The sequence below is a fragment of the Hirundo rustica genome, chromosome 6 (genome assembly GCF_015227805.2).
Source record: "Hirundo rustica isolate bHirRus1 chromosome 6, bHirRus1.pri.v3, whole genome shotgun sequence".
Lineage (NCBI taxonomy): Eukaryota > Metazoa > Chordata > Aves > Passeriformes > Hirundinidae > Hirundo > Hirundo rustica.
In genome coordinates this window covers 7171128-7198305 of record NC_053455.1, presented here as the reverse complement: position 1 = coordinate 7198305, position 27178 = coordinate 7171128, and the positions used below count along the sequence as shown (strand labels likewise).

General features: G+C 44.8%; 1 protein-coding gene across 6 annotated transcripts; it reads right to left on the bottom strand.

The window, feature by feature from the left end:
* Positions 1 to 1608: 1608 nt before the first annotated feature.
* ZBTB1 (zinc finger and BTB domain containing 1) lies at positions 1609 to 26167 on the bottom strand. 6 transcript variants are annotated; one of them, XM_040066935.2, is made up of 3 exons: positions 26017 to 26167; positions 13936 to 15847; positions 1609 to 3464 (listed from the first exon to the last, which is right to left on the bottom strand). In XM_040066935.2, exons 2-3 carry the CDS (start codon positions 15825 to 15827, stop codon positions 3428 to 3430), a joined length of 1929 nt encoding a protein of 642 aa, XP_039922869.1. In that variant the 5' UTR covers positions 15828 to 15847; positions 26017 to 26167; the 3' UTR covers positions 1609 to 3427. The 6 variants fall into 6 exon arrangements, with proteins under 6 accessions (XP_039922869.1, XP_039922870.1, XP_039922865.1 ...); XM_040066936.2 differs by lacking the exon at positions 26017 to 26167 and adding an exon at positions 25195 to 25246; XM_040066931.2 differs by lacking the exon at positions 1609 to 3464 and having other exon boundaries at positions 13340 to 15847.
* Between the last annotated feature and the right edge of the window lie 1011 nt (positions 26168 to 27178).

Here is a 27178-nt window from a genome sequence, read left to right as displayed (position 1 = left end):
GTCAACACTGATTAAACTAATGCTTGATGCTTCAAGGAATAATCATTTTATAATTAAGTGGGTTTTAAGCACATTTATTTACATAGACTTCTGACAGTTTGCTGAGGCATGATTAAAAGCTGAAGTTAGTATCACTAGTGCTAACTAGATAATCTGGTGTGCTGTGCATTTTTAGGTAAAAAGTTCTTTATTCTTTTAACTGCAGCCTCCTTTTCTTGTAGGCAGTACCAGCTCTACTGACACTCCTAATCAAGTGACTTTGAAGCAAAACGTTTTCTAGTAATCACAGAATCAGTTCAGAAAAGGACCTTAACAGGTCATTTAGCCCCATTTTGTGTTTAACCAAGATTTCCTTTCTTGCAATTTAAGGCAATCTTTTTTTTTTTTTCATATTGACTGTGGATATGAGAATCAAGTTGTGCCATTTTTCTTTGCAACCAGATTTTATATATGAAAATCATTGTGTTTTCTCTCCACCATGTCTTCTGTAAAATGACTTAAAATCACTCAACCTGTGCTCAGAAGTAAAGTTTTCTTGGTTTCCAGACATTCACTGCTTTCTCCTGGATTCTCTGCATGCACCTTGTATCCTAGTTTTCAAGTGCTATGCTCAAAACTGGAGACATTACCAGCTCTTGCCTTAGACATTGTGAAGGAGCAGATGATACTCCAGTTTCTGCACTTCAGTTTTTACCTTTATTTGCAGCATCGTGATGTTGCAGATTCATTTTCAGAATATGATCCAAAATGATGCATCAATTCCTTTGAATTGAAATTAAAAAGGTAGATTTAGTTTAGATATTAGGAAGAAATCCTTTACTGTGAGGATGAGTGAGGCCCTGACACAGGTTGCTCAGAGCAGCTGTGGCTGCCCCATCCCTGGGCAGTTCAAGGCCAGACTGGATGGAGCTTTGAGCTTTGAGCAGCCTGGTCTGGTGGAAGGTGCCCCTGCCCATGGCACTGGAACAAGCCAAACCATTGTAGGATTCTATGAAATTAAGCAGCTGTTCCTTCACTTGCACAGCTAATGGTTCCAGCTTGCACTTGTTCCTATTAAATATGTTTTGAGATCCCGTCTTCACCTTGCCAGGATTATTCTCAATTTTAATCTTATCTGTTAATGTACCCGAACCCTGCTTGGTCTTGTTTGGAGATATTAAAAGGATACTCTTTATGGTCCAGGGGGTAAATAAATGAAAACAAAGAATTTTATCTAGAACTGCTGTGATGGAGTTAAACAATATAACGCAATTATTGGCAGTAACTGAAAAGATGGAAAATTATGCTAAGTCTTAAACAAGATAAATGGTGTACTATAAACATGGGCAAAAACCAATACTTCTTACTCAGCGATCAGTATGTGATTAATCTCTCAGATTTACTGATAGTATGAACAATTTTTATAATTGAATGGTAGCATGCTATACATTTCCCCTGTTTTCAAATTTCTATGATTATTTGATAATTATTCATCTCTTTTCCCTCTTGTCATTAGCAGGTGAATGGGAAAAACACAGGAGCTGATGAAGCAGGTGGTAACTTCACCCTGTTGCCAGGACTGTTAGCAACTCAGGTATAAGATGGAATTAAATGAGAATAATAAGCAGATTTGTAAGAGCATTTTATTAAAGATACTGTCGCAAAGCACAGAGTAAGCTTTAAAGATGATGATAACTAACCTGGAATGTCTTTACTGATACTCTACATAGATTGGAAGTAATTGCTGAGTTACAGAACAGTCACAGCCTGTTCTAGATGTCCTACACTTTGTATACTGTTGAAGGCGATGCTATAAATGTATTCCCTTCTCTCCTCTGCTTTGTGGTGGCCCTACTCTTAAGGTCCTTCATGTGTTCTATAGAAAGGACATCCCATTTGCTCTTAGATATTTTGTGCCTTCTCCCTGCAGAGTCCCCAGTGGTATCTGGCTTTGCCCAGGTATTCATTATCCTCCCCTTTGCTCCATACAGCCACTGGGACTGAATTGTCAGCATTCCAGTGCTGTACTGGAGGCTTTTAAAATACTTGCATTAATGTTTAAGGTGTTATGTGTTAATAGAGCTGATACCTTCAACATCTATATGCTGAAACATTGGGGGGCTACGTAATTAGATTAAGCAACCACATTCAAAGATATCTGAACATCTTTTCTTGCATTTGTATAGTAACTTTATAAACTCAAAAAGAGTAAAGCAAGCACAGAAGACACATGCCCTATACAAGCTGCAATACAGACAATATTGTACACACTTCGTAACAACAGTAATGAAAATGATGCCAATTATAAATAAAATTATAGACAGACTCTTCTTGAGATAACAGTTATAGTGAACAATGAAACATCCTTTTATATCATGAGTAGAATTAGTAAGATACGTAACTACAGCAGAATATAATCAGCATGTTTAGTCTGCTTACATGTCTTAATTTGATCCACTGTTGTCTGAGGGAAGCAAAAGAAATTAATATTTTTATAATTCATGCTTGCCCTAATTTGGAACATTTACTGTCTTACTGCTTTTTTGGTTAGGGTTCCCCCCCTCCAATTAATTTAGCTGGAAACATTAGTATTCCTAAAATGTTCAAATCTGAACATGAACACCTGATTCTCTTCTTCACGCCAGCTTTTGCAAGGCTTAGCTCCAGAACAAGGTGCACCCTGTGCCCTGTGAAGATTATTTCACATTTACTCATCTCCTTGTTGATAAAAAATTTTCACCATTCTTTTTAAAAGACCAGAGCACTATTTCTTTACTCTCCACATACAAGCACTGTGCTCCATGGAAGGTCCTCTTCAGCTTGCAAATGATGATCCTGGCAGCAGGGGAAATCAAGTCAGCTGGATCTCTCTCACCATCCTGTCCTTCCTCAGGGACCCTCTGTCCTCAGTTTTTAAGATTTTTTTGCACCTCTTACTTTTTTTTTTTTTTTTTCTTTCTTTTTTTTTTTCTTTTCTTTTCTTTTTAAACACTTGATAGTTTAGCATTGTGCATGAGTATACACTTGTAATGCTGTAATGTTTGAACTAAAAAATCTACACAGTTTTTGACAGCAACTCTAAGAAAGCCTCATTTCAGAAAAGGAGCACTCCAGCATGTGAATAGAAATTTTGCAAATTCATTTCAGTGCAGCCCTTAACACCTGGCATCTGCCTCTTTTGGCTGTCTGCTCCATGAAAGACTTTGAATTTGTTTTTTACAGCTGTAAGTCATAGTCACAAGGAAGTAAGATTTATAATACATAGAAGAGTCCAAAACAACTTTTACTGCATGTTCTAATTTGACTGCTTTGGTGCCTTTTGCGACTGCTGCAGTATGTCAAAAAAGCAAAGGTGGTGCCAATTCAGATCTGGCACACGAGGTTCTGAGTTTTTATGAAATCTTTTGCCGACCAGTTCTTCCTCATGTCTTCTCCAAATCTGGTTCTCTCAGTTGTTCAGAAGCTTAGAAGTCCCTATTTCACTACTGCCATGCAGAAAAGAAATGCAAGAAAAATATTAAAAGTCAGAAGCCCGCACTGCAGTACTGTATTTGCTAGCATGATGTGGTCCCTCCCACCTCACCATGTGTGGTTTTGCTCTAAATACCCATCCTTCAGTTATATTCAGAGCACCCACCACAGTCTCTTTTAAACTCTTTCAAAGGAGCTCTTTTAAAAAGCCATACATTTCCTTCAACCCCTACCCCCACCAGAACACAACCTTAAACAATGTTGTCATCTTGTTTCAGAAACTTCTGCTTCTTTTTCCTTTGCCTTCTGTATTCAAAACAGCTACAGATTTGCTGAAGAAAAACTTCATTTCCCAAACCTCCCAGAAGTAATTTTTGTATGTGCTACTTTCCAGCAGTGGTTTATGGCTTGGCATAGTGCATGCTCAAAAAGTTGCACAAGTATTATTTCCCACTCATAGCTCGGAACATCCCCACTCTTGAATACTTCTTACTGCTTCATATTAGACTGTATTTTTAGTTGTGGGGTTTTTTATCTTGCCTAACTCAGAGGTAACTGTTCTGTATTTACTCGACACACACACCCCCCACACACGCCCCAAATTCTTATCTTAGGTTAAATGCAGATAAATTATATAAATATTTACAACTTCTATAAGTCTGTTTCAACCACACTAGTTCATGACAAATATGAGTAGCTTTGTGTCCGACAGGAACAATCAAGAAACTGGAAATGCATGGATGTAATTTTTGAGGACAATCCTCTGGATTGTTGGGGTTTTTTGTTTTGCACACTGACTTCTTTCTCTGGATATGTGAATCACATTGTACAAAGTGTATGATTGTGCCACTTCTGGATAACTTACACTTGGTGTTTCTATGAGACTGTGGCAGCCCTGGCCCAAGTGGTTGTGTCTACACTGCAGAGGCTGCACATGAAGCCAGGTTTTGCAGCTCTTTGCATTACTTACCTGCCAAAGCATCCTCAAGGCCAGCTCAGGGCTGAATTTCCTGGCACACTTTTGAGAGGAAAGCCTCAAGTAATGCTCCACACCTCGGTGTGCACCGTGGCCAGGCCCTCACTCACTGCTTGTGCCAGGCCCAGGCTTGTGTGGTATTTTATCTGCCCTCTGTGCCGTGTCACATACTTAAGGTGGGCAAAAAGGCCAGCTGAGACAAAAGGCTTTTGTTTTGTGCCATGAGGGCGATGTGAACAGGGGAAACAGGTCTTGGGCAAAGTGCTACCTTCAAAGTACTGCTGGTTCTGGCAGCCAGGCCTTGTGTCTGCCTACCACACTCTTAAAATCTTGGAGGGGAATTCACTGGACTGGTGCTGTTATTGCAAAGTAACTCTTACACGACTAGCTCAGAAGTCAGGAAGTACCTTTTTTTTTTTTTTTTTTTTTTTTTGGTAAACCAACAGAGGAGGGGAAAAAAAAAAAAGTATTCTAACTACAGTATGCATGTGAGCACTGCTTTTTCCCAGACAACATCAGTGTTTACCATTGCTGTTCATTACCATGCCGGCCTGCACTTTGCAGTCCAAAATCTCTGTCATTTGCAAATCACAGACAACTCGCACACACACGACTGAGCTTCATTCCACCACCTCCCTCAAATCCATAGGCTGTGCTGTGTGGGGCCACCTCAGAGTGCGGGAAGGTGGGCTGCCTGTGAATATTAAATCACATTTTTCCGATGAGACAGCAGAAACGCTGCTAATCGGTGCCAACTGTGGCGGGGCGGGGAGCAGCGCACACGGAGCTGCCGGCAGCGCCGAGGGCCTGCAGCCCACAGGAAGGGAGATCAGAGATAAAACGTCCTGTGCCCTAAGCACAGGAGCTGCTCGGGGATGCACAGCTGCGGGGGGATCCGCCTCACGCTCCTCGCAGCCAACGGGAGCGTTGCAGCCGCGGCAGTGGGGACGGGCGCGTTCCCAGCGAGCCACCAGATGGCGCCGGAAGCCCCATTCCCGCATCCCGAGCGCCTGCAGGATTCCGGCCTTTCCCAGGGCGTACGGAGGATGCGGCTCCTTCCACTTCATCAAAGTCACAGGAAGTCTGTGATTAGCTGGATGTTTACAAATAAGAGGAGGATCTGGAGACAGATCAAAGATAACTCTCCAGATTTGGCCCAATATCAGGTTCCTGCGCTAACAGCATTTGCATGGGTTCCACTCTTATGTTCGAGGGTTGAACTTGGTGTATCTCATCATGCATTAATAATGCTTTTTTAAGGCTTAGTGCATTTATTAGAAGAAGATTCAGCCAGCTAAGGACCTGCATAAACAAAACAACAACAGGCCTCAGCCAACAAGACCTTCCAGGCTCCACCTAAGAGAAGCACCCACTGGGCTCTTCCTCACCCTGCTTCCTGCAATGTAAAGGGAACCAAGAAGCAAAGATAAGCACTGTTCCAAAATCCAAAGGATGCAGTACTTCAGACTTAGTAAACAGGAGCAGTAGCTCCTCTCACGTTCTCTAACAATCTAAGTCGCTTGGATGGTCCAATCACTCTGTATATACTTTTCACTGAGGAGCCTGTAGTTCATCCAGGATCTCCGTGACTGTCACAGCCCAAAGGACATGGGAGAGAAGCGGATGGGAGATAAAAGATGTGATGTGTGAAATACACTGAGTTAATGTATATCTGTTCTAAGGGACATCTTTGTTTTGACTCTGTGTAACAAACCAACATAGCTTGTGAGGTCTGGAAGGCCACAGACTATTCCTTCTCTCATAGTAGTGCTCTGTTTGAAGTTGGTATTTCCATTTGGGGTCTAAGCCACACTGAACTTGATCAAATAAACATTCTCCAAAGGAAACTGCCTTTGAACTATTTAACTGTTTGAATAACAAACTAAAACTGAACAAACTGTAACAATTACAGTAAAATCCCTTGTGTATTGACTAAGTTATTTTCCTGTTTTTAAGTTACTGTACATCAGGACCTCTGTCTTTTCTGGCAGAGCTGAGTGTTTAGGCAATGGCCAGTAAAATCTAAGTGAAACACAATCCATCTGAAAGCAGACTAGGTGGGGCTAACCCTCAGACTTCCAGGCACGCAGAATATTAAGTGTCGTATTTTACAGCATATGTAAGTGTACACAACTTCTACTTAATTCACCTGATAACAATGTAGCTCAGACATCTGAGCTCTCTCCTGGGCTGAGGGACATACAAAGACAATTTCTTCATCAGTTCCAAGGGATCCTACCCTGTATTTCCTCTTCCTACAATATTACTCTATCCTTTTCCCAAAGGAGGGATACCTTAGATTTTGTCTCTTAAAATGTTTCTGATTTGTGTAAGTAAATCAACAACTAGTGGCTAGAAACCAGAACCTCAGCAGTTTGGAAGCTGGGACTCTGTACCAGCAGGTACCAGTAGGAAACCCACAGGCAGGGAAGAAACCAGGGCACCATCTTTAGCATCCTAAATAAAAGCCCTAACAACGACTTGTGTTAGAGGAGCGTAACCAATACCAGAAGTCTGCTGCATCTGCTGCCAAAACCAAAAGCAATTTATGGTATTCAGCAAACTCTATTTTTAGCCAGCTTATCTGCATTTCCACAAACTTTCATGGTCTTTGGGGCTTTTGCCATGGAGAGAAGGACAGTATGTTATTTTTCCCTTTCATTTTCTGAAGAGTCAGAAGCAGAAGTCCCTCTGGTGACCACCCGCAATGTAGTGGGATGGTTACCTAAAAAGGAGAGAACAGGTATTACTGAGTTGTGTAGATTCAAGTGAACATGTGAGAACTATTAAAAAAAGGCAACTTCTTAGCCCTAGTCGTTGCTTTGAAACAGGAAGAAAGCAAATTTTCCTTTTCAAAAACCAGAAGGCAAATAAAAGAGCGGGAAGGATGTATTTTTAAAATAGCAACCTTGTCATCAGGGGAGATAGGAGAAAAGAGAGGGGGAAAGACTGGTTTTTGCATCTTTTGTATTGGCAACACAGCTGCTGCAGAGACCTTGGCAGTTGCTGACACTGGTGGCACTTTGCCTGACAGACAAATTGAGAAACTAAGGATTTACAACAGTCCTAATTTCCAGTGGATTTCCTACAATCTACATAGCTTCCAGGATTTAGAGGCCTATAAGGGATGCTGTCATTCCCTGTCAGGAGTCTTGGGATGTCTACAGAACTACAAGACATATCTGAAGTCACATCTTATTTGCAACCCAAAAAAAGAAAAAATACGCCCCAAAATCCCATTGATTCAAATCACACATGAGTTTGAGTGAAAACAATAAATGCAGCAGAACTTTGTCAGAGAGGGAAGTTCTTGAACCGTTTCTTTTCTTTTTTTTTCTCCCACCGGAAATTCTAGATGCAGCATTGTTTTTGTGGTTGTAGCTGCAGGAAGATTTACTATGGTTTTTAGTATGCCAGAAGGCACAGGAAAGAATTAAACCTTTTCATTTTCTTGCAAGAGAATGAGAGATCCTGACCACGTCTGAACCTCAAGGTTGCTGAGGTGAGGTGTTCCACGCTGGCTACACAAAAGAGACAAAGCCGGGCCTTGGACCATCTGAAGATTACTCATCTCACAGTTCTGTTATGTTCCCTTTAATATATTAATATGAAACTTTAAAAATGTATTTCCAGCTACTCTTACACGGGGAACCTGAGTGAATTACTGAAAACCATTTCTCTAAAAGCACGATGCACAACGTTGTTTTCTTGTCTTAGTAAAAAAATCCCCACCCTACAAGATATTTGAGGGCAAAAATAACCCAAATAAAGATCTGATAGCATTTCTCCTATGAAGCTGGCACTGGCCATTCAAGTACATGAAAAGGAACATGGGCTGTTTGTTTCAGGGCAGAATATTTATAGTCATGATGAAGTGATTCCTGAGTCATGAGCTCTACTGCCCTGTTACAAATTAAGGTTTGCCTTTCTGCATTGAAAAAATAAAATCACAATTAATTCCAGAATTGTGGAAGTGACTGTAAAAGTAGCAAGACATTTAATTTATAAAATGTGTCCTGATTTTTGGCATCTTTTTCCTACAAAATCTCAGCCCACTCACACGTCTCAAGAATACACTGCACAGCAATATTTTAGGAGTTTTTTTGAAGTTGGAAGAAAATACAGAGAACTGGTTTATAGCTGAGAACTACAGAAATGTCAGCTTTTGAAAACACATTCCTAATTTCTAGCCTTCAGCAGACTTTTATAAAGTCAAATTAGTCATGCTTCATCTTGTAGGTCTTTAAATCTGCGACAAGCATCAAACGAGCTGAGAATTAGGGAAGTCAGAAGATTTGATTTTTAACCCTCTGCGACTGAGAAGCACTTAAAAGTCGGAAGACACGGGGACAGTAACAGATACTGCCAGCATCAGCTTAGCTTACACATGGAATTACCCCGAGCTTTCAGCGTTAGACCAAAAATGTGACTGTCTCCTCTGTGAAAAGCAGAGAGGGGCACGGGGCGACAGGGGAGCTCCACAGCTGCATCTGGGCCCACAGCTGGAGGGCAGGAAGGCCAGAGGAAGGTGGGAGCCATTCCTGGTGTTTGGCCAGACGAGGGGCCCAGCTCATTCCTGGCCTCGGGCCAGGCCAACCACACGAACCCAGTGGCGCGGAGCACTACCCAGTCTGCTTCAAGAAACACTAAGAAAGCTCCAGAGCATATTTGTGGGATGAGCTGAAGGCAGGAAGGCTTCCAGTTCTCACGAAGAGGGCAGATAGCAGAGATGTGTCTCATTTGTAAGAGGTTGGGCTGCCTTTTTCCTTATCAGGAAATAGGAGATGAATGTAAGAGTTCAGCTTCCCCGAGGATGCTTGGGGGAGACAGAGACCGAGTTAAAATTTGGGACGTGCTCAGAGTTCTGGTAGAGCCCGTTGAAGCGAACGAGCCCCCTCCCAGCCACTCAGTCCTCTCTCGTGCCACCCCTTCTATTGTGCTTGCACGAGATCTGACACAGAGATGGAGAGAGCAGCACAGCGGGGAACTGATCCAGCCAAAAACCAGCCCCACAGGGAAGAGAAAAAAGCCCCTTGTTTGATTCAGTTCGTGGTGAAGCTACACAGATCCGTGCTTTTTGACAATGGAGAGGGTGGCACGCAGGGGAGAGCCGAGCTGAAACTAAAGGGGAGAAATAAAGGGCTGCCAGGGCTCAAGGTGGCACAGCCTCCAGGGGCAAATTCGTGTCCTCACCAATAGCTCTGAGACTCTCGATGGTTTAGCACCAGAGTATTCAAATACAATCGTGCAGTCAAACTATTCACTTTTATAACAATGGATTTTTAATACATTCTCCAGGGCAGTATAATTTGTCTTCAGCTTTGAATAAAAAATACACTGAATTATATGTTTTACATCAACTGAAAATATTACATCGAGAAGTCCCCTAATTAAAGCATAAATTCTTAGAATTCCATGATACTCTATTTATTGAAATCAAGATTTCTCCACAGACCTGTTGGCTACAAATATCATCAATTTAAAATTATCACACAAATGTAAATACTCTTTGAACTAACAAGTTGGCAGGAAACATTTACAAGTGTATATATATTAACATTTTAAACATCTCCTCTGAAACTGAAAAAGAAGCTCAACAGCTTTTGTGATATTTTAAAGCTCATACCAAGTCTTCATGAATTTTTAACTTTCAGTAAATCTTGAAAGCTAAGAGCTAGGCTGGCCACTTATAAATTCTCAGGATTGCAGCCCACAGCACTGCCAAAATGAGAAAAACAACAGAACACAGAGAGGTCCTCCAAAAATAAGAATAGCAAATCACTTAAAAATATAACTTATGGCATCCAGCAAATCTTTTTCTTTCTGACTATGCCTTGTGCAATGCTTGCACCTCCAGTTTTAAAGATAAGTGCTTTAACACACTAATATCCACTGAGGAGATGCAAAGGAACAATGTTATGGCCACAGAAAAGTATAAATTAGAGGAAAAGAACTCTTAAATAAAATATTTTTGCTTCCTCTTTCACGTAACAGCAAAACTTCTAGGATAACTGCTGTTGATTTTTTTTCATGTCTGCTTTCATTGTGTCTCCATATTAAATCATTTTTGTCATGGCAGGAGCACTGAAACACCGTCAGTTCGCTCTCCGGCAGATGTTGTCCCATTCTGGGGAGAACATTCAGGAGTGGCCAGCCCCAGGCTGCCGCAGCACCCAGACCTTCTCCCCTTTCACAGCAGCCAAATTCCTCCTGTCACTGCAGGCCTTTTCTCTAACAGTCCCATGCTGTTCCCCTGCACGCTTTTACATGTCATCTTAAATACTCATCTATTTAAACACCCATCTACTTGCAAGCCAGGCTGACTTGTTTATGTTCTCCTATACTCCCCCTGATCACTTCTCAGGCTACTTCAGTCATTCTGATTTTTTCTGCCTACATGTAAGTAGATCCACTTCTAAGCTTCCCTGCAGTGCAATTCATGCCCTTTGTGAGCCTTAGTATGGACTTTCATACATGTCAACTCCAAGGCACTGGGTTTTGTCTCACTAGAATAGGAAAAAACATCAATTCAAGTTCAGTTGGAAATGTTTAACAAACTTTACTTTGAAAGGCTACTACAGCACAGCTTATGATTGAAAAACAGAGGTACTCAGGGTGTTTATAAAGTTAGATAGTACACGTAAATACCATCATTCCCAGTTTCTCCATTTAACTTCTGTAGTTGGCAGGTCTAGGAAGTCACAATTTTTAAGAAACATTTTTGCCTCAAGTTCAGGCTGTAAACAAGGGCTCCTGATCCTGAGCAGGAGGCTCCATAAATCACCCCTAGCCCTTCACTGAATTCGGGCCCGAGCCCTTACATGGCAGAGGTCACCTCCCGCTTTCCAACAAGGACTTTAGTCTGGGCTGCGCCGTGCCCCCGCAGCGCTGCGGGCAGCGGGGCCGCCCGTGCTTGGTACGCAAGCGGCGTTGGTGAGCTCATGGCTCAGGCCCACGGCTCCCCAGCCAAGCTGAGTCATCCTCACTCCGCTCTCACAGCCGGGACATTTCATCCACTCCTCCAGCCACCCCCTCCGTGCCACCTTTGGGATTTGCTTCCCACTGCACAGCTCTAATCCTGCCTGCCTGCCTTTTCCACTCCCTCCCACTCAGGATCTCTTCTCCCACTCAGTGGGGAGTGCCACGAGCCCCTCCTGCCAGCTCCTCCAGTGCTCTCCAGTTTTCCTACACTCCCTTTGACTGCTTTTCCCAATCCAGCTGATACTGTGAGGCATAACCTGCATGTCAGAGAATCACTGCATGCAGTGTATGAATCCCCCAGCTCTGGAGTGCTGGAGTGTATTCGTGCCTGTGCTCTTTTGGCCCCAGTGCTATCGAGGACTCAGTTGACTTCAGCATCACACAAGAAAACAAAGGACTGAGCAGTTAAAGCGAAACACTAAAAGCCCACTAAACTGCACCCAAAGCAGTTGGTGCCTGAGAGCAGCTGCTGGCTCAGGACCAAGGGCTGGTGGGAGAGCCTCCTCCAACACTGCAGAAATGCACACGTCTGCCAGCCAGAGAAATCCTAATGCACATTTAAAACTGAATAAACGCAAGGCAACTCACACTACTTTTAACAGTTAAAGTGGAGATTCTGAATTGTGTTCAGTCCTCTGAATTATCTAAAATTAAAAATCGATAGCTCTCACAATCCCCAAGAAACCAGGAATGAAATTGAACTATGACAGAAAGAAGCACATGAAAGCCCTGGACTAGACCGTCAGCTCCTGGCTCCTATTCTCAACCCCACCAGTGGCACAGGAGGTGACAGAACATTTCAGTTGGAAGGGACCTGCAATGATCATCTAATCCAACTGCCTTAATTGCTGATGTAAATTACTTTCCACCCTCCATAGCTCAGCGGGAAATAGCATCACCACCCTCTTTGATAAAGTGAGATCTACTGGGAGAAAGTACAACTAGGTTTTATTTTTTAATTGTTTTCTCCACAATTACGTATTAGGATCCTTTCCTCCACCCCATCACAAATCACACACTTAACAAACGTTTAGACAGCTGGTGCCTAAGAGTCAAAGCCAGTTGCTCTCTCAAAGGCCAAAGCGCCTCACTGAATTGGTGTCAGCTGGTACTTAGCAGGACTTTTAAATTCAATTAAATTAAGAGACAAGCTGCATAGATTAGGGCTCAGCTAGGATCAGAAAGGAATCTTGAAAGGCATAAAATATCTTTACATTTATTAAGCAAACTCTGCAGTCTTTTCTTGTTATATTCTTGTTGAAAAACAGAACATTCATAAAGCATCATGAAAACAAGAAGCAAAAAAAACCCCTAAGGTCCCAAGGAATGGGACTATTGCCACACCCACCCTGCTTTTAACTTTCCAACACAAGCAGCAAGGCACGGTTCACGGCTAGGCTGAAAATGCAGTCTTCAGTGCACATGGCCATACTGCATTCCTAACAACCCACCACAGCCACTCCTCCCTTGTATGTTAGGATAAGCAGCTTAAATATACCCACAGAGGTACAGACAGTGAAAGAAAAGCCAACATCAGTCCAACGGTTCTGCTAGGACTTCCCGTCTGGAAAATGACCACTGTGCTGGAACTCCTCGGTTATCCCAACAGTCATTAGCTCCCTTCCCCTTGTGCACAGCAGCGCGAGCCTGCCAGGGTTAACTGAGCCTATGTGCTCTCACCCCTGGGAAGCACCTTCCAACAAAGCCAAGAAGCAGGGGACCAGGACAGCCAGCTCTGCCCCTACGGCAGAGTCAGAGAGCAAAGGATTTCTTGGCACTGTTGGTTTGGGTCTTGTATTTTTTTTCTTCATTTAGAAAATTAATTTGGAGATTACGAAAAATTATGCTCTTGCACATTAAATTGCTGGGATCTAAAATTTTCACATGAAGAAACAACACATGAAAATATTAAAGCACTCATCTTACGGACATGGATCCGAGAACTGTTTAATAGCAGTCAGTGAAGGGGTAACATTGTGCTTTTAATCTACAGTTTAAAAATAATGATTTGTATATCTACGTAGTAAAACAATAAAATTAAGAACAGAAACTGGTATTAGGAAACAGTGAAAATGTAATAATTAAACACATGATGCTTTTCAAAGCTTTATACTTAAAGAGCCTAAATAGACACCTATGGTTAGGAGGGTCTTAAAAAAATAATAAAAAAGAGACTTATTTTCAAATTTTTTTTTTCCTTTTCAAATTTTTTTTTTACTATACTTATGCTTTGCTTTGGTGTTCTCTCTGCTGCCAACTTAATGCTTTAACAGTATGTTTATGCTTATGTTCTTTTCAAATGCTTGGCATTATAGTGAGATCTCATATCTTTCCTCAAATTAAATTTTGCTCCACATACTCCACATGTATACAGATGAACATCCCTGTGCTGCTCCAGTTGCTCATTATTTGGGAATATCTGAAAGCAGACCTGGCATATAGTCTCTCCAGCTGATAAGTGAGATATCATATGCCGTACATGGTCATGTTTTCGGAAGTTTCCTTGATCACAAATGGAACAGACATACCTGGCCATGCCTTTGTGCATATCATTGTGGAGCCGCAACTGGCGCTCTCTTAAGAACTGCTTCCCACATGTCTGACAAACAAACTGTTTTTCCTTGGTATGAACGGTATAGTGTTCCCGCAAGTGGCAACGCTGGTAAAATCCTTTCCCGCAAAGGTTGCAGAAATGCTTACGTCTGTGATCCCTCTCGTTCTCTTCCAACATGGAGTTCTTGAACAGATCTTGCTCCAGGCAGTTGGACATATGTTCAACCACTAGGTTTTCAGTATCAAAACGCTGGCCGCAATTAGGGCATCGGAAAGGACAGGCAGAATGCTTGTATAACTGGTTTTTTTGGAGGCTGTTCATTTGGAAGTGACTGTCCCTGAAGTCCTCTAGCATCTCTGCAAACATCATGTCCCTTATTTCTGACTGCTCCTCGGGGTTTTCTTCCAAGTCCATTTTCTCCTCAGAATTTCTGATCCCGTTCATGGTCAGATCCTGGGGTTCGCCACAGGTCTGTGCATGATCCTGTAGCTGCTTGCCTTTGACCAGTATTTGACCACACTTGCCACAAGCACATATACTTTCTATGTGTTTGGATAAATAATGAGAGGACAAATCTTCCTCAGTGATTGTTAGCCCACAAAGTTCACAGGGAGCATTCTCCACATCTTCCTGCACTGAAGGAGCCTTGCTGTTAAGGTGCCGTGGACTTTTCAAACACTTTCTTTCATCCTCATCCATAGATAAACGAGGCTTTAGAGTCTTCCGAGCATTTCTCTTCTCTCTCATCTCTTCCTCGACGTAGTATCTGTAAAGCGGCTCTTCCTGTTCATCATCTAGGTCGTCATTGTCAGAAGACTCATTGCAATCTTTATCTGCCACCTTGATAATATTAAAATCCTTCAGCTCATCTGTAGGATTGTCCTCTGGCTCCACCTTGATGATAATCCTCTTCCTCTCAGAGGCTCTACTTCCTTCTTCACCTGGTGTCTCAGAGGCAACCGTGCTGCTTTTTCTGCTCGTGATGTTTGACACGGGAGACGACGAATCGTCCACAGCGTGGTTGGAGTCCCCCTTGTATTTTTCTGTTTGTGTGGAGATCATTTTAGAAGCAGAGTTCTTTTCACTAAAGTCTATTTTCTCAGCACTGTAGTACCTGGCACTTTGGTAGGAATGCCTGTTGGTGCATGTTAACACGTGCTCATCCAGTAGCTTTTCACAGCTAAAACTAAACCCGCAGCTGTCGCAGGTGAAGCTCCTTCCAAACCGGCGCGAGTGTGACACGCGCTCTTTCGTGTGGGAGAATTTGGACGTGGTGCTTTTTTTGCAGACATCAAACAGTTGCTCGGGGAAGCTGTTGAGGTGCAAAGTTTCTTCCTCAGGCTCTTTGTTATGGGATGTATTTACTGTTGAACTTGGTGGCTCCATGCCCCACCTATTTGCTTCGCTGCCATTTCTAGCAAGCGCGTCTTCATACATTCTCACACCAAATATCATTTTACTAGGCTGGGTGCTAGAAGCAGGAGATGAACATTTTAAACTAGATGAGTCTGTATCCTGTATATCTTCTAGACACTCAGGTACGTTATACAGCTGTAAATAGTTCATGGCCACTTTAAATTGCTCAAAATTGGCAGGGGCTGTCATAATTTTTCCTAAATACATGAACTGTAAAATAAGATCAAAGCATTCAGCGCTAATCTTCATGTTGCTTAGATTCAGCTGGGCTGTAGTGTTTTGATGGTTCATAAAAAACATCCTAAAATAGGCGCTGCAGGCAGCAAGGACTGCTTTATGTGCTTGAAAATAAATATCATCGATAGCGATGCAGCAGTCGCACAGAAAGCCCCACTCTCTTTGCTTGTTTAGCTGCTGAAGGACATAGTTGCTATGGCTGGTTTTTGCCATCTTGTACTTCGATTACAGCCCTGCATAAAGAAAAAGGTATCTGTTAAATCACGAGCACAAAACTCAAAGCCTACTTAAACGTAGGGAGGAACTGCCACCTCTTTTCTCTCTACATCTTCCTATTCTGCCAGTCTGCGGTACAGCTTCCTGTCTGGAGATCTCTGCTGGTAACTACTTAAAAATATTAATGCCAGTGAAAACATCCACAATTCCATGTGCTCACCACTAGACTTACAAGACTAGTAAAGAGATAAACATAGCCAGCACATGTCAATCAAAGCTGCTGGAATATAAATTAGAAAATGTATCTCACAAGTCCTACAGCCAAGGTTTTCAGATATGAATTCTGAACACAGAACTTCAAAAACTTCACAGGGTAGACTTCTGTAAGATGGCCCCAGGACAACACCTATACAGGGTAAGCTGGCTGTCAGAAACCACTCTTCGGTCTCGACTTGCCTTTTTACCTGTCAGTCCGACGGGCACATGATGCAACGCACACTGGAAACCAGGCCAGGCTCAAACTGGTCTTTCCCTCCCCACTCAGGAAATTAAGAGACAACAGAGCACCCACATGAGCTGCTCCCCACATTTTGCCCTTTGTGGCAACTGAGGGACCATCTCAACCTTCTCTGCAAGGGATCCTGCAAACCAGGAACTGCAAACTCAAACGCCTCCTCAGAAGCAGGGGGCAGCCCGGCTGTGGTGGCACGTCCCACGTTCGAGCCCGCTGCAGATGGTGACCAGGCGAGCTGCGTGACAGCCACAGGGACTGCAGAGGCAGGAAGTGGTGCACGCCGTGCCTCCAACTGCTCTCAAAACCACTCGTTCAGAGCGCTGAAATGTAACCAAAACACGTAGATGGGAAACCGGACAAAGAAAAACTCAGCAATGGAGAACTGAGAGAGCCAGCAAGCCAGAGGTGGAGCCACGGTGAAATGGAGCCTCGGCAAAGACTGGAGAGAAAGGTCTGCCAGTGCTGAGGTTTGCTCTGTGTGAAAGGACTAACTCGTCCTCAAGAGAAAAGAGGAAGCAAACATCATGGTTTATGTTAACAAAAAAAAATCCAGAAGAACTGCACTGTATACAGGAGGTGTGAGTTTGATTAACTTCACCAATTGTGGCCAACACCTAGTCACGACTCACTTTGGAAAACCTTGACTGATACACGTAAGCTGTTCTAACTGCACAGGCTGAGGGGGTGAGGAACCAGAAGAGGGTATAGAGAACACTCTAATTGAAATGAAAAACATAAAGCAGTAATGATGATTCTTAACATTTTGAAAGGTTATTGCAAGCAATGCAAATAACTGTAAGAGGTTTGTACAAATAAAGTACAGGCTAGCAAATAATATATAGTGAGGGCATTTTATGACTCAGTGAAATGCATGGATTGATTTGCAACCACTCTTTCAACTGTCCAAAATTTAAACACAATACACACATAACTGCTCCATTTTTCTTATTATTTTCCTAAGAGCTTACATCTCCTAGGGGGAAAAATGGGTAGAGAAATTAAATTCCACAATTAGTGTTGAATTTGCAAGTCATAGGCGTTGCCTGGCTTGTTAAGCAGCAAACCTAGCATTAAGTCCCCGTTCTTCATTCCACAAAGGACTGCCACAGCAGAAAAGGCTCCTAAGCTCTCAAGAAAAGAACATGCTCACCCCACCCAGCAATATTCCCTACTGCCAACTCACACAGCAGTTCCTATGGATCACCACCAGCACAAGATCTTGCCTGGCAACAGGAACCTTGAGATTTGGGTTAACTACAGTGACGACAAGCATCTGAATGGCAGCTGCTCCTCTCCTCTCAACCCAACCCTCCACACCCAGAACTCCAGGGTAGCATCCTGCCATAATAATTCTCAGATTGGCTTGGCCCAGTGATGTCCACTGCGGAAATGCAACTCGTTATACGAATTAATTTCTCTTTTTTACTAACTTGCAAGATAGTGGCTTTGAAAGTAGGAGAACCTCTGAAACAGCTCCACATCTTTTCTACAGAAACTCATTACTGTCTGTGTCACTGGGAGATTTCAGATGTTTCTGTGAAAAACAGCAAAGCTCTTGACATCAAGTAATAATAAAAGTGCACTTCATATTCTTCCAAGTGGTAACGTGTTTTGGATTTGAGGCAATTCATTAGATGCTTAAATGTAACTCAATCTATTGTATTAAGAATGGCAGCTGCATAATGATAAAGAATTAACTTCAACTTCCACATTCTAAAAGTGAAAACCAATGAGAAAATGAGATGATGCTGTCTAAGGCATCACTGGCCTCTTGGTGTGAGCTGCCAACACGACAAGAAAAGGCTCAGGACAGCTCATGTTAACTTCCTCATCCTCGTAAAGTGGCAAGTTCTAAATGTTTTATATGTGGGGGTTTTTTTACACTAGATATACTCCACCATGTCCTCCAATAGAAAAACAGCAATTCAAGCAGCAGGCCTGAACAAAACAGGTGATCACAAACTATCTGCAGGCACCTGCAGATGGGGTCATTCCCAGATGCTGGGAACAATGAGTGACAGCACACAAACTCGCCTTTTCCAAGTCTTCTTCTTTAAAAATGGTAAAAGATATTTCTCCTTTTGACAGATTGAACTCCCACAAAGCTTTCAGCACGTGGATCCTGACATGCAACAACGACCCGCCGGCAATGCCGCTCAGGGAAAAACCACTCAGGAAAAAACGGGTGGAGCATGAGGCTGCTTGAGCAGGATGGCAGGGTTCTGGATTTGACATGTTTCTGCCACAGTAGTATTACATGTAGGTATTAAAACAGAGTGTATGGGGTTATTTATGTTAATGAAAGTCCGGTCATACTCCCTCTGGATGCTGTATTAACCTGCTGGATGTGACTTCCCACCATGAGAGCCTGTGTTGGGCTATTTAAAACTTCGACACATTTCAACCAGCAATAGCAAAACTTTCCTTCTGAAACCTTGGATTGATTACTTTTTTTCCCTCCTCCACAGTAAAGCTCAGCCAAAATGGTTCCAAAAATGAGGCTAAGAAAAAGCTTTCATGTATGCAGATTATTATATTTCATTTAGAAATTAAAAGTTTCTCTTCCAAAGCCTTTGGGAGACACTTTATGTGGGAGAAAGCGTTATGACTTAGAGATGTTATCACAATATAAAAATCTGCCTGAATTTGGCCAAGCTATATGCTCAAGGGGGAGAAGATACAAATTATCAGTTTATTCATATTTAAGACTTTTGTTAATTATTAAAACTTCAGATTACAGCTTTGCTGATAACATTTCATCCTCATGCAGCTGCTTAGTACACAGGGGCCTGCCTGAGCCATCTGCAGTGAAATCCCCTTTTGCACAGAGTTCTGCCATAGTTTTAAATTATAAAAGGGTTGACTTAGATAGAGGGAGGAATTTTTTTTTATTATGAGGGTGTTGAGACACTGGCACAGGTTGCCCAGAGGGTTGCCCCATCCCTGGAAACACTCAAGGCCAGGCTGGATTTGGATCTGAGCAGCCTGATTTTGTTGATATCCCTGCTCATTGCAGGGGGCTTGGACTAGATGACATTTAAAGACCCCCTTCCAAACCAAACCATTCCATGATTCCATGTGCCACCTCCACAAAGTCACAGCTGATAGCAAAACCCCCTGGAAACTGTTCCTCAGCATGACTCGCCACAGGGTCTCAGCTTCCCTGGTGGTAGGTGACGGAGAAGATGCCCAGGTCTGGCTGAGGGAGAGCCAGAGCCAGGAGGAGACCTAGGGAAAGCACAAAGACTTTGGGAAATGTAAGAAGGATGTGATGGAAACCCTCTGGAAATCTGGAAGGAAAAGGGCTGGGAGTGCAGTGCTGAGCCAAGAGAAGGGCACTGGGATTAGGAAGCAGCAGTAGGAATTAGAAATGGGTGCACTGAGGGTCTGAATGGTGGAGGGAAGAAGCCACTTGGGCAAGGGGCTGGGAAGAGCCAGACTGCAGGGCCTGGGGCAGAAGGGGTAAAAAACACAGACAAGCTCTTTCTGGGGAGTGGGTGGAAAACAATTACAGCATTCACTCCTTCAGAGCAGGAACTGCACCCCAAATTCCCAATCCTGCCATCCCTTTGCCATCAACAAGCATGACAGGCTTGCTGACAAACTCCTTCCCAACAAGAGCAAGCTCTCAGAAAATGGTAACTCATCATTATTTTGTTACTTTAATTGCTAAAATGGCAGCAGTCTGCATTTATCACTCATGTGGAGTGGATCAGTACTGCAAATTATTTTTGAAGTTTGCTTTAGAAAAAAAAAATAGCAGGTATTAGAATGAAAACAGGTCTTTCTACAGAAAATTCAAGGTGTACACATATATGATGTATATATCATAGTATATTCTTCCACCTCTCTTACCAAAATTTCACTTTCTCAGCACATCCTCTGGATTGGTCCAGGCCTGGATCTGAGCAGTGCAAGATAAGATCCCTGCTCATTTGGCCAAGTATTTGGAGAATGTGAAGTGAATGAGAGGTGGGGGACAAAAAGTAGTATCTCACAGCAGTGAATACTGCTTGGAGAACATCATCCCATTGCTGTCAATGCTAGGACAAGTAGTTTCAACCTTTCTGTTTTGTTTTGTTGTTTTGGGGGTGGGGTTTTTGTTGTTGTTTTGTTTGTTTTTGTTGTTTTTTGTTGGTTTTGTTGGTTTTGGTTTTTTTTTTTCCAAATAAGACTGGCTTGCACTTTCTGGCTATCAAATTTATTCACACAGGCAAACACCACTGGTGGCAACTGAGGCCAGTGGGAGCTATCCTCTGTATGTATTAAACACCAAGTATCTTGGAAAAGTAAAGCTCCATGCAATTTGTCAATCCAAAGCTTTTAATTGTTTCTGATCCTCTCTTTCAAAGAGAGGAGAATCACCAGCCACTTGCCCAGTGGACTAGCACACTTTGAAGTATCCAAACCCTGGAGGCACCAACTTCACAAGTCCACAGGGAACCCAAGTAATTCCATCTTCAGCAGTGACTGATTTGTGCAGTAAAGGTACCACAGGGCACACTGTAAGTAATACTGAATGATACAGATGTGTTCTGGGAAAATGTGCTAGAAAAGCATCCGATATGAAAATGAAAACTGAAAGTATTTGACTTGGGTATTTTCACTCTGATTTTCAAACTCCGAATCTCCATAGGCATTTTATTTTCCTAGTAAGTATTTTTATTTTTACACAGCCACGCTTTGATTCAAGCTCCTTGTCTGCCACCAGGCTTTTTGTTTGAGGCACCACTTAGATACTATTAAGATGTGACCATGAACAAGTTTAAGTTGCACTACTATACTAACCAATTATGTTGTTTGTAAGTCTGCTAACAAGAAAAAATGGGTATTTATTACAGCCCCATGCCATCATTTCCTCATACTCAAAGTTTTCTGAAATATTTTAAAACAAAAGAAGTAATAAAAGTCCTCAAGCAAAGAAGTAGCGAAGTTCTTTTGCTAACTTCTCTGTCTTTAAAACAGACATACCACAAAGTTCAGAATTCAGGAGCCTTTCGGCTCCTAAAATTAGTAGGTGGTTTTCAAAACCCAGCATTTCCACTGCTGAGCAGGCAAAAACATAGCGCTTACATGCTTAGTTACTGGCTGCTTTTCTTTGGAAACCAAGAACAGGCTGGACAAAAGTGTAATAAATGAGTGGAGAATTTGGTGCTAATAGAAAATGAGACTGGAAAACCTCAAGCAAACAACGCCCAGTTATCCAAAATCAAGCGCACGAGGACCAGAAAGCAAATCCCCCATCGCTGTCTGTCTCCATACCCCACCCTGGTGTGGGTTCCCCAGAACTCTTCCCCCTAATTTTGCCATTGTGGGTCAGATCTACTAAAAAGCCTGGATTCCTAAATGACAGCATTGACATGCTGCAGAAAATCCTACAGAACATGTATAAATTCTGCACACAATGCCCAAGAAGTTCATGTGTTTGGCTACTGCACTGACCACAGAGCTCTTGACAGCCTACAATTTTTACCTATATATACTCAATAGGAAGCCACAGAGATTGCTCTGGGTGCCTCAGTTTACACAAACGCTGAAAAAAACAGCCAAGAACTTGGGGCCAGGTGACAATTGTCCACCTCAACAGTGAGTGTGGATCCGTTTGCATTGCAAGCATAGTCTTGATCATAAATCAAAACAGCTATGGGAATTCCATGTACTGCCAGGGAAAATGTAATTAAGCTCCATTATTCAGGCTATGAAAGACTAAAGGTATAATTTATTCTCCCCTCAGAGCCCTTCCAATCGCCGGCCTTTCAGGCATGCCAGTTGGGAAGTTGATTCCAAAGAGACAGATACTCATCTTCAGATACATCCCGATGGCTGAATCAACTCATTTTAATCAGACTCCTGGACAATGTACAGGAGTGAGTTTCATGGCACTTGGGCTAGATTTGAACCAGGGGAAGGGAAGATGCTCCAAAGCCTCCAGCATGAGCTGTCAGAGCTCCTGGATGCCCTGTTCTCCAGTGCTCAGCCAGCAGTTCTCTGCTGATTCAGCATCCATGCCCACAAATGAGAAACAGACATCAAATTTTAGCAAGTTATACTTCTCACTGGTAACTGAAAATTAGTTAAGATACATTACATGGTCTTAGGTCAGAACACTCCTCGAAAGACAAGGAACACAGCTTGACAGAAAAAAACCCTGAGTTTGTGCTAAAGCCCCATCTCAACTTCAAACAACTTTAGATCAGATTGAGGGAGGAGAAGTCCTAGAAACCTTGTGCAGTCCTTTAAAGTAACTTGCTAGTCACAAAGGTTGACCCTAGAAAGTCACAGTTATCTTTTATCTGGCACCTTTACAATTGCCAGGCAACACGGTAATGATATGTTTAAAAGAGACAATTAGTGGGGGAAAAAATTGTGACACCAAATTTATGCTTTGCAGCAGAAAGATGAGTCCTTTCATCTTGGCTCTCCGAGTTACACCAACTTTCAACTACTGGAGGCATCTTGGTGGTTTAACCACATCTTGAGACCCTCAAATGAAGTCACAGGTGCCTTCCAGGGAAGGATCCTTGGCTAAATACAGGTTGGACTTAGGTGTAAAAAGTTGCTGGATGCACATGAATGAAGCACAGTAACTTGTGACACACAGATCAGACTACAAATTTTCTTGACTCTTCCTGGTCTTAAATGTTTCACATTTTACTTTCAGCATACTAAAAATAAAAGTAAGGCTACTAAGATCTCCATCCAATGAAATTGGTCTAATATGGGGGAGAAAAGGCAACAGACAGTGAATTCTGGAGTTTTGCAGTGACACTGTGTGCACAAATTAAAAATTACCAGACCAATTTGAGGATATAAATGGTCTTCATGCAAATTATGTCAGCTGTTGTGCCCACACACTGTGTCAGCAGCAAAACTCTCCGGGTGAGGGTGTTTACCATTCCCAAGCAAAGGCAGGGCAGAATAACCTAACTGCTAGAGAGCCACTGCCCAAACTGAAAAATGAACACATGGCTTCTCACTCTACATGTGTGTGAGGTCCAGAACAACTCCACGAAGAGGCCCAGCTGTAGCAACTAAGAGAAAGGACACTGGGCTTTTATCAGGAAACTTTTCATTATCTCAGTGCTGAGCAGCTATTCTATTTCCATCCAGGTAAATAGCTGTTGAGGCTTTGTCCATCCTGGATTTTCAGGGCTTTCCACTGTCAGCATGAACAGAAGTCTGTGAAAGAAGCAGCTGCTCACATTCAAGTAAGAAAGCATCTAAAAACCCAAATCCCTGGTTGGCATGAGCACTCTGAATGTAATCGCTGCTAATTCCTGTGCCAGTGACAACAGTGGTTGAGTCTGATGAAGGGAAGACTTGTGCAAGCAGAGCTGAAGCATCTGTTAAGCCTGTGATCTTATTCCACACAAAACTTTCAGGCTACTAGGAAGAAGTGGCTTCTATTACTTCTCTGAGCTTCCCACGCAGCACCAACCCACATCTTCATTACCTGCATCCAGTCCCCCCGGTGGGTGCCTGCTGGTTCCCTGCAACCTCAAACATCAGCAGAGTGCAACTAATACTACTTGTTACTCCTCAGGTTTTCTGGCCAGTCATCCAAAAACCTCTCCACAATCTTGTCGACTCGCTGTGCTGCTGCTGCCTAGGAAAATCTCTGCAACCGCTCGCGTTTGGCCGGTTTTCCCCAGGGCCATATGGTCCCAACGCCTCTCCCCCGCTCGCCATGAAAGCTTAACTTGTAATTCGGCAAAAAACGAGAAGCCCGCATCCCCCTGTTCACGGCTGCTCTGTGGGTTTTTCCAGGAGCTGTAATGAGGAATGTTAAACAAACACCTTTAATTAAAGGAATGTTTGTTTAGTGTAATTAAATGCCTAAGGAACACCACACTGTTGCAACCCCGGATAGTTTTGCAGTGCGTGCTGTACCTTGCGATACTCGAGTGCGAGGGAAATAATGCAAGCAAATGACAACCTGGCAGTAAACACCCAAATATTAAGCAGCATCCAAGCCATGCTACCCGTTTACCAACGCCTACGTGTCAAGAGGAACCGGCACTCCATTATCAGCTGAAACAGAGTAAACTTGAGAAGCTGAGTTACAAAAAAATCCCGAAAAACTGAGAGGAATAAAACCCCAGCCCCAAACTCACAGCGTTTTCAGTCCCATTTTCTCTACTCACTTCAACCACCTTTCTATCCGGGCAGGAAAGAGGAGTCCTTTGAAGAACGAGACTTTCGACACCGCTCCCAGAGCGGCAAAGGGCTTGTTTTTTATGTGACAAAAGTATTCCCCTTCCTTTCCAGCCGCCTCCACGGCGATCCAGCGCACTGCCAGCCCCGAGTGAAACCCAAGTCTCCCGCCTGGCAGGGTGGAGCATTCCCTCCGGGCTGCAGCTCCGCTCCGTTTTTCGCTAAACTACCGCAACTCACTCGAAGTTTTGGGGCGTTTATTTTGCGAAGACAAAAGGAAGAGAAGCGGCGGGACCCACCGCGGGGGCCGGGGCCAGGCGCGATAGCGGCACTCGAGATGTTTACCGCGACTTCGAGCCCCGGAGCCACGCGGGCGGCGCGGTGCCCTTCCCTTCCCTTCCCCGCCTCTCGCCCCTGCACCTCCCTAGGCCGCTTCTCGTTCTCCAGCGCGGCATCCCGCGACCCCCGCCCCGCAGGTGGAGCGCGCCCGCCGCGACCCCCGGAGAGAAGGAGGGAGGGCAGGAGGGAGGGGAAGAGCGAGCCGGAGCCGGAGCCGCCGCCGCGGCGCCGCCGCTCAGCCCCCGCGCGGTCCCCGCGGCGCCGCTCCGCTCCGCGCCGTGCCCTGCCCGGCCGCCGGGCGCAAGGTCACCGCGCCGGCCGCCGGCCAGGGACCGGCCGCGGCTGGAAAGCCCCTACCTGGCAGCGCCGCCGCCACTATGGCGGGCCGCGCCGGGCCACGCCGCCGCTCGGCACTTCCCACCTCCCGCCGCCGGCGGAGCTGCGGCCGCCTCCCGCCTCCTCCTCCCCGGGTCCCGGCGGCGGCCCCCGGGCCCCGCTTACCGCGGCGCGGGGAGAGGCGGCGGCCGCCGACGGGGAGCTGTGCCCGCGCCGCTCCCGCCGCTGCTGCTGCTGCCGCTGCCGCCGCGGCTGCAACAAAGGACTTCCGCCCCGCCGCGCTGCCGCTGCCGCAGCGCCGGCTCCGCCGCGACCGCACGGAGCCGGACCCCTCCCCTCGGCGGCCGCGGCTCCCGGCGCCGCCGCTGCCAGCGCTGCTGCGCCGCCGCCAATGCCGGGGCCCGGCGGGCGGCTCCCTGCCGCGCTCCGCTCTCCTCCCATGCCGCCGGGGACGCGGCGCGGCGCGGGCTGGCGCTGCCGGAGCCCCCTCAGCCCGGCTCCTCCCCGTTCTCCGGCGGAGCCCCCCGGACCCGCGGCGGGGCGGCGGGCGCCCACCGGGACCCCCGCGGCCGGGCTTGTCCCGCCTCGCTGCTCTCCCCGCAATTCCCCCCCTTCCCCGCGCACCCGGGCTCGCCGCAGGGAGCGGGCGGTCTCTGCTTTCCCCCCGAACCAGCCGGGGCCGGTGCTAGCGGGAAGGCTCCGGTCACCCGTGTGGGTGTCCGGCGATGGAGTGCCGTACCCGCAGCCCCACGGCCCCCGCGTGGGACGCCTGAACTGCGAGAAAACCACTGCAAGCTGCGTGAGAAAGTATTTCCTTCTCGCTGCAATTTCACACGTTAATACCTCCGCCCTCCCTCCTGGAGCTTCGCGGTGATGCAGGAGCACAGGGGTGGCCACGCTCTGTCACAGATCCCGAGGACAGCGCCTTTTTTCATCCTTCCAGGAGCTGTCCCAAGCCCTCTTCCCACCAGTGTCTGGACCTCTCCCGTCTGACAACATCCAGCTTCTCCGGAACTATCCCATGTGAGTAAGTGGGATTTCCGGCCCCCCTGCTATCTGCCGCAGATCTGAGAGAAAACATAAGCTAGGTCAGGCTTTCCTCCACGTCTTGCCACTTGACTTTTCCACCTCTAAAGTGACATTTGTCATTCAGCACAAGCATTTTAAGTGTTTCATTCAGGTTCTGGAGATACCATCGTTTTTATGTCGATGCAACTGAGATCCCTTTAACAATCTGGCAAGCCAAAGGGGCAAAATTAATCATAGCAAAACTAAGACATTTTATTACAAATCTGAAAATGGCAAAAGTAACAACACCAATAACAATAAAAGGCAACAAGATAAAGTGTCACAATGTTAAAATGTCCCAGTATCCTGAAGATTTTCCTGAAGCCTCCCTCCTCTGTGTTAGCAAACAGGACAAACCCAAGTATCACAATCCTAGTTTCCAAATGGAGGATCGGCCCTTCCTTCTGGGTCTGTCTGGGGATTTTCTAACCACTACAGAATATAAAAGCGGAGCTTTCAAAATATATCTTTCAGAATCTGTCTAAAAAATCCCCGTTTCCCCTCTCACTCTGCTTCAGCTGTGCCTCAAGGGTGTGTATCAGTGCCAAAGGGAAAAAAAAAATAAAACCTCTGTGGCTGTAAGACACCAGATCCCACAGAAGGTGGAGGGACCCCCACGTTACAGCTACGTTGAAGGTTTTCCTGTTTTATAGGAAGTTAAATAAACGGCCCCCATAAGAGCCGTGGTTTTCAAATCGCACTGAAAAGTTGCTTTCTCTACGGTTCAAGAGTCTTTTTCTCCTCGCCTCCCTACACACCTCAGGGCAGCACAAGCCAAGAGCGCCCATGAGGGGCTTGTGCAGCCTCTTGCTCTGTCCCATGTGCGTCACACCGGGAGCTCCTGTCACCTCTGGTAGGGTGGGGAGCAAGGCAGCCCCCCTTTCTCACCACCCCTGTTCTCTTACTGCCCTCCCACCACACTTACCTTTCTAATCTT